General features: G+C 39.0%; 1 protein-coding gene across 9 annotated transcripts in view; it reads left to right on the forward strand.

Annotated features, from left to right (window-relative positions):
* Positions 1 to 12090, forward strand: part of LOC148013402 (tRNA/rRNA methyltransferase (SpoU) family protein) — a 239083-nt gene that overhangs the window by 112364 nt on the left and 114629 nt on the right. For all 9 annotated transcript variants that reach the window (XM_087667522.1, XM_087667524.1, XM_087667515.1 and 6 more), the window contains 2 exons: positions 8917 to 9153; positions 9502 to 9632. In XM_087667522.1, the coding sequence (XP_087523648.1) occupies positions 8917 to 9153; positions 9502 to 9632 (368 nt within the window). The remainder of the gene's footprint in view (positions 1 to 8916; positions 9154 to 9501; positions 9633 to 12090) is intronic.

The following is a 12090-nucleotide window of genomic DNA, read 5'->3' on the forward strand; positions in this document are numbered from 1 at the left end:
GGCATATGAGTCCGTTGACCAAGCCAGAGCTCGGAGGTTCTTGCATGTGAGTTGGAGATCCAAGTTGGCACAGATTACCCCCAATGGGCCAATAGGAAGAGGATAGATTGAGTTGGGAAACATTAGTTATTCTATGTCATCTGTTTTACCAAGTACAATGAAAAGTATGTACGGTTCAAATTTTGCAAGCTTTTTCATTTCTCCTTTTGAAAGGCATGTAATGGGTGTAAGTTATCACAAAGATCTTGGGCCATACTAGTATGTAAATGCAAGAAATGGTGATTATAAGAAAAAGTTAAATAAGACGTCTACATCTCATGCTTATACCAATGAATTTTGGTGCTTCATTATCTCAAACTCAAAATCACACTTCCCAATTTCAATTTTGGATCATGCCAACTTTTTCACAAAATCCTTTGCTACATACACACATTTCTCTCTTCCTCTTATATCTCACACATAAATCCCATGAATTTTATGCTTTCCTTCCGTTGCACATACACGTGTGTCCATCCTCAGTCCAATTCACCACACTGGGGAAACACAATTCTTATATACTTATCCTTTAAGATGCTATACTTATGTCTAACTGGGTGGTTGAGGTGCACTACTGGTGGAGGTATATCCCTCAAACCAATCACCTTTAGGGATCTATTTGCAAGGGTCATCTACCCAAGCGTACCAACCGACTAGTGTTGCTTGGGTGGTACCAGAAATAGTACACATGTTCTTACTTAGTTGACTATCTGGTACCTCAACCTATATTTGGGCAATGGCCATGGGATCAAGTGCCTCCTTAGGCATCACATGGTACACTGGGCTCTGTTTGTGCCTACCTATCTTACCTCGTTTTTGTGACACCTCAAAGTTCACATACTATTTTTGCTTATGCTAGGGCACAATACATACATTGACAATATTTGTTGTGAGTGATGAGAATACTTGACTGATTGCTATGTAGCTCTTGATAGGACCTGATGTATCAACCTTGACCATGGGCTCTTAGAGTTGAAAATTGTAGATTGGGATGAACTGAAAGGGCTGACTATTGGTAGTTACATGTGGAATTCACCCTTGTAGGACTTTTTAAAGTTCCCTGATGACCATGCTACATCGTTTCTTAATAACTTGCCACCTAGGTGTTTTAACTGTTAGGTTAGGATTCATCAGCACACACACACACACACACACTCACAATGAACAAGTGAATAGCAAGAGAGAAGTGAGTGTTGGAATGTCACATCCAATATGTGAGAATGATATGAAAGTACAATCCTTAAGGTACTAAGTACCACCCACTAACGGGTGTTCATACGGAGAAAAAATCCTTCTTCAACTAGGAGGTAAAAAGTATCCATGGATAAAGGAGCGTTCACACTAAAACTTAAGAGGAACACGATAAGTGTGACAAACCCCCCTCGAGTGAATGATGTGAACATATACGGGTAATAGGCAAAACAATCCCCAAATGATATCAAGTCTAGAGCCTTGTGAAAGGCTTCAAGCTTTTGTAAACACATTTGCCAAGTTGTCATGGGTAGGGACATAAACCAAGTCAATCTCCCTTGCATGGAGTTTCTCTTTGACATAATGATAATGCAGCTCAATGTGCTTAGTCCGAGCATGAAAAATTGGATTTCTCAATGGCCATGGCACTTTGATTGTTAATATAGATAGGAGTGGGTGATTGTCATTCCATAGTAAGATCGACCAAAAGGCATTTGAGCCATACATATTCCAATGTAGCTATAAATGCTGCCTTGTATTTAGCTTCATAGCTAGATGTGGCCATTGTAGACTGCTTCTTGCTCAACCAAGAAATACATCAATCACCAAACATGAAACAATTACCACTCGTGGATACCCACATGTCAAAAGAACGAGCCTAATCATTGTCAGTGAATGCATGCAAGCAAAGAGAAGTGCCTTTGGATAAGAAAGGCCCAATGTTTGAGTGTCTCTGAGATAATGAAAGACATGTTTAACTACTTGCGAATGTCTAGTACGAGGGTTGTGCATAAAGCGTGTCAATTGAGAGACCCAAACTGAATTTTTGGTCATGTACAATAACAGCCAACAGCCTGTTGATTAAGAGAAGCATCAAATGGTTCTCCTACATCCTCAAGTGTAAACTTGTGGCTTGTCTCAATAGGAGTAGAGATAGGCTTGTAGTCTTGCGTCTAAAAATGCTCAAGAAGTTTCCCAATGTATTTAGATTGTTGCAAAATAATGCCCCCCTCAACTATAGTGAACTGTACGCCAAGATAGTAGTGTATGTGGCCAAGATATATCACATCAAAAGCAAGTTGTAGTTCAACTTTTAAGGCTGAAATCATTGTCTTATGAGGTCTAGTCAACAACATGTTATCCACATATAGAATGAGAATCAAGATGTTGTTCCCATCTTTGCGAATATAAAGTGTGCTTTCATTGTATGTATTGTTGAAGCCGAGAGCAATCAAGTATGCATGTATCTTTTCATACCATGCCCTAGGTGCTTCCTTTAAACCAAAGAGAGCCTTACACAAACGCCACACTCTGCTTTTTGATTGTTTTTAAACAAAGCCAAGAGGTTGTGTGACATAAATCTCCTTATGAAGATCACCATTTAGAAAGGCTGTCTTTCATTGTTAATTGATGTATATGCCAATCATAATGAGCAGCTGAAGTGATGACATTGCGAATGGTGGTCATATGTGAAGTGGGTGCAAAGTTCTCATCATAGTCAATCCCATGTTGTTGGGCATACCCTTCGGTAACAAGATGTGCCTTGTAGCGATCCATGCTACCATCAGATCTATGTTTTAATTCGTAAACTCACTTGTGCCTATAGTATGCTTGTCAACAGGCAAGTCATATAAATCCCATGTGCCATTTTTATGAATAGAGTCCATTTTTGATTTCCTAGTTGCATGTTCATTCTTCAAAGCATCATGTAAAAAATGTAGTAGCTACAAGTGGCTGCTCTAGTTATATCGAGAAGTGGAACGGATTGTTTCCTGTTCAGTAATGTATCTAACAGCCATCTAGGGACTGTTTTAGCTTTGTAAATAGCAGCCCTCTAATCGGTTACTTCATCATTAGCAATGCGGTGATTAATGAGATGAAAATTAGGTTGTTGTTGAGTATGTTTTTGTTGTTGATTTTGCTCCTGTAAACCCTCAGTAGGTTGCTGAAATTGACCAAAATCAGGTGTACTTTGGTGAAATAATGGCAAGAAATTGTCAAGCATGTCCATAGGCCATACATAGGGCTGATTTTTGCAGTCCATGAAGGGTTGACCAGCATGTTCAATGAATACCGCATTTCTACTAACAAAAATCTTGTTGGTCGAGGGTTGGTACAAGTAGTACCCTTACTTTTTGCATTGTAACCCATAAAGATGCATTTGACAGCCTTGTCTTGCAGTTTATGTGTTCGTGGCTATGGTTTCAAAGTATATGCCAAACAACCAAAGATAGAAATATGGGACATCATCTGGCCATTCCAAGCCTCATAAGGTGTACATTCAGCTTATGCTTTAGTGGGGTTGCAATTCAACACATACACTACACACTACACACATAATAGCATCATGCCAAAACTTTGGGGGCAGCTTATTGTGTGACAGCAGACAAGGTCCATTTCCATCAAAGTGTGAGTTTTCTTTTCTACGACACCATTTTGTTGAGGTGTGTAAGGTGTAGTACACTGATGTAGAATTCCCCTTTTAGCAAAAAAAAGAGTTAAACTTCTGTGACATGTATTCCCTCCCTTGATTGGTACGTAGTGTAATTAGCTTGCATCCACTGTCATTTTCAGCCAACACGAAGAAGGTTTTAAAGCATCAACCTGTGTCATTTTCAGCCAATGCCAATGCCATAATTAAGTTGACCACATTGAGCATGCTATAACTCACTGTCATCCACAATGGTGGCATCAACTTGTAATGCATCCATCACTATAGTCATAGACATTGCATCAATCCATGTGGAATTTAACCATAAAACCAGCACTATGGCTGAAAGAGAAATCAAATATTTCTTTATGCTTGGCACATACAAAACATTTTCAAGCATGATAGTTTTCCCATCTAGTGCAATAATGGGAATTTGACCAATGCCTTGAATTACGTAGAAAGCATAATTTGCACATATAATAGATCCCTCCTTTTTGCACATTTGTATATGATACAAACAAGTCATGAAAGAACATTATGTGCTTTGAAGCTCCTTTGTCAAAATACCTTGTGCTGCAATTTTCCGCCAGTAAAAGACCATGTTTATGTGAAGAAGGATCATATAAACAATGCATAATTGTGCGGTTGCATCCTTGGTATTTGTTGAATTTTCATCCTCTCTCTACATTCCTCAATAACATGCCCTTTTTTCCTGCAATAATTTGTGGAAGAAGTTTATTTTCTTTACTCTTTGAGTTTGAGAGCTGCTATGATTTCCCTTTGTTCCTATGGTTGGCTACAAATGCTTGGTTGTCCATACTTATGCTAGAGTGATTCACCTTTGAGTGCTCTTCTTGCAATAACAATGACACCAATGCATCAAATGTGTATGCTTTAGCATTTCCTTTTGTAGGTAAGCAAAATGGAGTGGCAAAATGTTGATCATCAGGTCAGCCAACCAAGATTGTAGATACAAAAGAGGCATAAGAAATTATTTCATCAATATTTCCAAGCTGCTATATGATGTCCTTGACACGTGTCCTTGACACATGTAATGTATACATCCATAAAATTACCTTCTGTCATCTACTCCATCTCAAGCGGGTTGCACAAATAGGCCACACGAGCCTCATTGCGCACCTGATACAATGAAGCAAGCATATCGATAGCATCGTTGGCTGTTGTGCATGACCGAATATGTGGTGTAACCAAGCTCTTGGATGAGAGTGTAATCAAAGCATGACCTTGGGCATCATGCCTATCCTATCTCAACTGACTCTAGTGAAAGGTGCAGGAAGAGGTGAAGTGGAAGATCCACTAGTGACAGTGGATGAGCTAGAAGAACATGTGGCATTATATGGAGTTAGACCTGCAGGCCTAACTTTTGAACTATATACATAACCCCAAAGATTCTTGGCAACAAGAACATGCTTGATCATGTATGCCCACATGGGATAACTAGTGCCATCCAGTTTATCGGAGCCTGTAAACATGTTAAGAAAATCATTTTGCCCGACTATGCCTTGCTAAAAATTGCTAGTATTTGTGACCAATGGCTGTCCAAAGTACAAATGCAAGGGCAACACAAAAGTAAAATAAAGAGAAGCCCCAAAAACTTACAATTTTTAGCAAAATTGATGGTTTCCATGAAGAATTTGCAATTGAAAGGGGTCCAATGTCCACAAATCTTGATGTAGAATGTTAAATGGGCCTCGATCTCAATGAATTTGAGAAAATTTCACAACCACCCCAAATTTATTCACTGAAATTTTGTGAAATTTGGGCTCCAGCTTGAAAAGCCCCAAATTTTGGCGTGTAATCATGCAATTATGAGCAATGAATGTAAAATCCCCAAAATTTTGGTGAGGTTTGGGCTTTTCAAGCAAAAGCTCCAAATTTTTTGAAGAAACTTCAAGGAAATTAATGACCGCTGTAAAATGCTCAAAATTTTTTTGCCTGGATGGGGGCTGCACTCGAATAGGAGTTATTTTATGTGGCTTAATGCTGATTAAGGCTGGGGAGCATAAATATTTAAATGTTTTATTGACTGTTGGGTAGATTGCGCAACACATGGACAACATGAGATGATCTGTCGGCAATGAGAGACGTGCATGGTGTTGAAGAGACTACTAGGCAGTGTGACAAAAAGCAAGCAGCAGGAGAGCTTATAGCACAAAAAACAAAGCCGTCAGGATAGGCGACGTGCAAAAGACGGTGAGCAGGCTGGCGATGATTGATTTCAACCCTAGAGGCAGTAGATCATTGCATTTCACAAATTGCCATTGACGGGCATCAGGGTGCATGTTCAATGAGTGCACACAGCAACCAATTGATGGACAGCCAGTGAGGAGTAAAAGCAGCCGAGCTTGAGGCTCAATGACGGCTAAGGTGGTGTTGGTGGCAGCTACAACGTATGCTTTGATACCATTGTCAGATTTTGGTCTAGCAACATGTACACACACACACACACATACCAAAAAAAAAAAACGAAAAGTGAATAGCAAGAGAGGAGAGTGATGGAATGCCACATTTACTATGTGAGAATGATATGAAAGTACAATCCCGAAGGTACTAAGTACCACATCCATTGATGACATGTGTTCACATGGGGAAAAAACCCTTTCTAGCCCAAAGATAAAAAGTGCCCTTGGTTAAGGGAGCGTTCACACTAGAACTTATGAGGAACACGAGAAGTGTAACATTAACTTTATCCAACTGATGATCTCACAAGTGACCATGCCTACTTTCTATTGTGTTGAGTGTAAGCTATTGCATTATGCACGATTGTTTGACCAAGTCCACAATGGAGCTCCTCTTTCATCTACAAAGAGGGCCATTGTTTCCACCTTTCAAAAGGGGAAGTAAGGGAAAGGCAAAAACAAAAATGAATAACAAAATTAAGAAGAGAAGTCGAATGAGCCACAATCACTAACAAAAGTGGGATGGCAGAATGTAATGAGAAAAAGGTATTACTAGTGTTGTTAAAAGGCGAGCCATTTTGATGTTGAGTAGTAGAGGCATAGTGGTGGCAACCAAAACAATGTAGATCTCATGGTCACATGACTATTGGTTAGCTATCACAATTTGTGCGTTTCTTGACCCGTGAGGGGCACTTAGATTGGTTTGCTGAACCAACAATGGACTTCTGTCCCTAGGCCCATCTCATCTCTGTTAAGCTTAGAAAGACACATTACATATTAAATTCTTCATTAGCTCATTAAAACAGCTCCAAAACTCAAGGATTACCAAAAGTTTTTGTGTTCCATAAGTTGATACCCTAATTTGTGGAAGGAGGAATTTCTAGAGATGTCAAGAGGCCTATCATTCCAACTGGATTTGGGGTTCATTTTGACCAGCCAAGGGTCATCTGGAGGTCAACCTCCTGTTAGATTGGATTAAGGGTCAAATTAGATTGAAGGGCTTGTTGGTCATTTTTAATAGCAAGAGACATTGGGTAGTACTTGGAGCCAACAAATCTTAATGTCCTTGACCCAATTTCAATAGAAGCTAAAGAAGTACTGCAAGGGGCGCTAGTTTTAGGGTCAATCAAGAGCCTATTGTCTAAGATTGATTGGTATCATTTGTATTTCAGTTTATATGAATTTTATGCTTGCTGTAATTAATGCTTAATTAGATTATTTACCATCTTATCTGAGAAGGTTGGCAGGTTCATTACTTGTCTCTCTCTGTTATGCTAGTTTACATGCTTCCAAAGTCCCGTGAAGGTGGGAAACTCTTGGGTCTGAAAGAGATTTTGTATTTGACATCTAGTCATTTGTCGTGTAAAGTATGAAACATTTAGAACCATTTACAATAAATTTTGTGATTGATCATTTCAGGCTTGTTAAGTGCCTTTCATTGGTATTTATAACATCTATTTTTCTTAGTAAAAGAATATCTATAAACGTTAATCTGCAGTTGATATGCCTTCCAAGGGCTACACGTGTGCCAACCCACCTCCAGCAGTGTATGGCTTGCTCCTGCTATCAAAACAGGAACTCCTTATGCATTAGAATTTGTAATGCCTCTGATTTAATTATCTATCTTCTTCTTTATGTACGGCTCACCTTCATCCACAACATGGTCAATGATATTGACTTTAATGAATGCCTTCTCAGTTAGACATCAGCCAGTGTCATTGTAATATGTGGCCAGAGAGAATCCAGTTTTCCTTCACTTATGGATGCTTTCTCAGGTTGATAAAAATGTGTGTTTGGGCAATTTCAGTCAGCTTTCTAGTGTTTGACATGCATGGACAATGGAGATCATCGTTGCAGAAGTTGGCTAATTGCAAAGCATGATTCAGTGTCATGGTATCAGCGTTGATGTAAGATTCAATGAGCTTTTCATGCTAGTCTCAGATCAATGAGCTTAAACAGAGTGCACACCTTAGAGCCATTCAGGAAGAGTTCTGGAGTTGTTCAGTGACACACATTTGGTACTCCAGAAAATCTTTGTTTATTCAGGCAGAGTTCTGGAGTTGTTTTTAGTGACACACATCTTAGTGAGACACATTTGATAGTTCATAAAATCTTTATTTAAGGTTATATAAGCGTTTATATTTGGTGATTTCACATAGCCCCTCAGATGATTGGTATTACAGCTCACCAGATTGGCTGTTGACACAACTATTGTGTTCATGATGTACCAAGCTACTCTCTACAGGGTTCTTTGTATTTTGTATTTTATCTCAGGGCGATTGTCTCTGAGGTGTTATAAATATACTGTTTTTCTTTGGAAAAAGATATTTGGTGATCAAACACTCTGTAATGACTTTGCCTTACGCAAGTACAATCACCCCTTTTCCAAGCTTAACCAGAGGTCACAATCAAACATCAGCTATGCAATCAATGGAAATGAGTATGATGATACCTGCCTTTTCTAGAGAATAAGGTGCATTATTTACCATGCCATTTCCTATATGGGTTGAAGGATTGAGCAGGTTACCCTGATATGTATGTGGATGTTATTTGCTCAAAAAGTTTGCACCCGTGCAGTCTTGCATGTTCTATTGAAACGCTTGAAATCATAGATTGATAGCATAAATGCCTGCAGATGCCATGTAGTTGAAGCTTGAAAGCAGTTTGGAAGGACAATGTTAGACAATATGTAGGAATTTAAAAATGAAAAGCATATATAAACAATCTAGTGGATCTGTGGTATACACAAGGTTTTTGTTCCATTTCTGTGAACCAATTGGCATCCATAATGAGCTCTCAGGTAGCTGATGTGAAAGCGCACTCTCTGACCTTTTGCAGATTGAAGCAGAAATTTATATCTGCTTATACGAAGCTCTAGCTTCTGTTTTCTCTGCATTGGCTACAACTGTCAGCCCAGAAGTGCTTTCAACAATCAGACATGCTATGGTCATGGAAGATGTAAAGGATGAGCGGATTATTGATGTCTTTATCTGGAACTTTTTAGAGAATATCAACAAACTTCTGCAAGTGAATATCCTGGCAAGGAGTAGGCGGGCAGCTCTTTTGCAACAAAAGGTAATGTTCTAAACTTGTTTTTTGTTCAGACAAATTGCATGATCAGCTTCATAATTTCATGAGCTGGATTTCTTGTAGATTGCAGAGGATCCCAAGGTCGCTCTTTAGAGCCTACTTAAGCTATCAAATCCTTTTAGAAGTTGTTACAGTCTTAATCTTGTGGTGAAGGGACAAACAGTGACTGCATATTGTCTGGAGGGTTTCAATATCTAGCTACACTGTTTTTTAGTGGTATGCATGGTTGATTGTTCAGTGGGCCTGTTTATTATAAAATGCGGGTAAATATCTGAACAAATTTGAGGTTTTGTACTTTCAGTACTTATGATCTATTCTATGCTAAGTGGACAGTGGTGCTGCCTCGATAGCTTGCTTGCAATACCACGAACCAAGATCATTTGTGCACCCATCATCACACATCCTGATCTTCCTGCCGTTTCAGCATCTATCCTTTGGGCTGTATACCTTGATGCCATAAACAGGTATGCAGTATCTAGGTTCCTGATGTGCTATGGGTAACTTCTTTAAGTTTGTAACACATTTTAAGGAGCCTTTAGGTTTGAGTTTGAGTTTAAAGAATTGCAATTACAGTTTATGTCACATGTATTTGTATACCTGCTAGCTCGTCAATCAAAGTTGAGTGTGTTTGAAATTGATTGAACTTCCTGTCCCCCTCGAACAAATACTCTTATCATTTTCAACGTTGACTCCTCTGTAGCAAACTTTTGTTTGTGCACTTCATGCAAGGGTTGGTTTCTTTCCGTAGGTGCTTATGTGGCGTATACTATTTTTAAACACACTTAGAAGTTAGGACCACGCATGGTTTCCCCTCAGGCTTGTACACACCTCACCCTAGTCCATTATAGGATCATGTACTTACCTTTGGTAACTTCTTGTTTCTTAATTATCTTCAATAATGGAGTTGCAAGCTTCATCTTGCTCTCCTATTGCTTCTCGAATCTTTCTTGTGTTCTTGCTTTGCTGTCTTACCATTATCTCCAGCAATTGGTATCAGAGTCTCTGTTCCGCCCCTTCTACAGACCTCTTCATCACCAGTGCAAATTGACATCAAATTGATACAGCATTAGAGGTGGACTATGGCACCCACACGACGACAATCTAGATGGTATACTAAGTTTCACAGGCTTATGCAGTATTTGCTGTATCTGTCAAGCAAGCAATCATACCTCATATTTGCTCATGTGGAACTGCCAAGCAGGCCCGAGGTTTCGTTGCTAATCTGTATGTTGTGCACAATGAGGCATGAGTTGCCTATGTGCATAAATACTTTAATCTTGAGCATATGAATGACGATAACTCTACGGATGCATTTCTCACTCAACTTATGTATCCCAAGGAGTAGCTTGCTGCAATTGACAATGTCATTCCAGATGGTACCTTAGTGACCTGTGTTGAATGCCTTGCCAGACTTGTATGAAGGTTTTCAATTTGGCTTATGGTGAAGGGAGATCTGAAGCCCATCACATTCAATGAATTGACTTTGATACTGCTATAAGAAGAGTAGTCTAGACGAAATCATTCTGTCATGTGTATAGCTAATCAGATGCTGCATGTCATCACAAAGGAAAGGAAACGGCCTCTTACGTTGGTGGCTCAAAGCCAAAGTCTGATTCTAGACAAAATTTTGTAAGATGGTGACTAGAGTGATAAGAACAAAGAGATTTTTCTGGCACTATTGCAAACTTAAAGGTCACATTATCAAGAACTATAGGAATTGCAAATTAAAGAGAAGAAGAAAAGAGAAACAAGGTTTGGCAGTTTCTGATTTATCAGATTCTGGTTCTGAAAATAAGGCTTCTGCCCAATATGTGCAGGAAGACTACTACTCAAAAGGAGTTGTTTTACTTCTTTGACATGCCTTCATAAAAGTGGTCTGTTGAGTCTGCTGACAACACCTTATATCCTGATCAAGGTGATCATAATGTATAGCATATGCCAATAAATGGTATTAGACTGTTCTATTATGCATGCTTTATTTATGGGGGATAAGAAAGGACTTCTTGTCAGTTTCTGCCATTAGTGCAGATAATTACAATTATTTTTGAGAATGATAAAGGTGTGGTTCATGATCACAACCATGCTGACATTATGGTTGGGTTAGGGACGTGACATTCTGAACTTTATAGAATGGATGTTCATGAAAGGGGTGTGCATGATAATGCATGTGTTGTTATACTGTGAATGGATGATGTGAAGTTGTGGCATGTATAGTTTAGAGACTTGAATTAGGGGACCACATTTGATGTTGCTAGCAAACATATATTTAAGGGCTGTATTCTTGGTAGAATGTAGCTGGGGTAAAAGTTAAGGGTGAAGTTTAGTCCAATGGATACTTTTTTTGGAGGTTTTGTTTTGCAATACGGCTAATTTAGTGGGCATAAAAACTCACAAAATAGCCCCCATTTGAAAAATTGGATATTTTATCCAAGAAACTCACCCCAAAAGACTAAGTCAGGGTTTTGAGTAACATTTCGCTCCATTTTCTAAACTGTTCGCCTTTGATCAACAAAACATTTGCTAACCTATTTCCAACTAAGAAATCATGGGGTTTGCTACTTTTTAGCCCAAATGGAACTAAAAAGACAATTCAGTTAAGTACCTAAGAAATTAGAACTTGTACATAGGGCTGTTCGTGGTCGTATATGGACACCTTCAATTCATGGTTATGGGTAATATGTGACATCCATTGGTGTCTACAAAAGATTTACATATTTTACCCTTTAAAGTTGAAGTCAGAAGTATTTGTATGCTTAAAACATTTTTATCTATGACTTAGCATGGGATTGGCTGCACTCTTGGTGCATTATGTATTGATGGCGGAGGAGAGTACTTGTCTAAAGGGTCTCATACTTTAAGGCTGGAAAAGGAATTGAGCATGCATAGAATGCCTTGCTCTCCTTGGCTGAGAGAAAAATGGGG

The sequence above is a fragment of the Lygodium microphyllum genome, chromosome 26 (genome assembly GCF_053477565.2).
Source record: "Lygodium microphyllum isolate KBCC chromosome 26, Lygodium_microphyllum_v1.1.10, whole genome shotgun sequence".
NCBI lineage: Eukaryota > Viridiplantae > Streptophyta > Polypodiopsida > Schizaeales > Lygodiaceae > Lygodium > Lygodium microphyllum.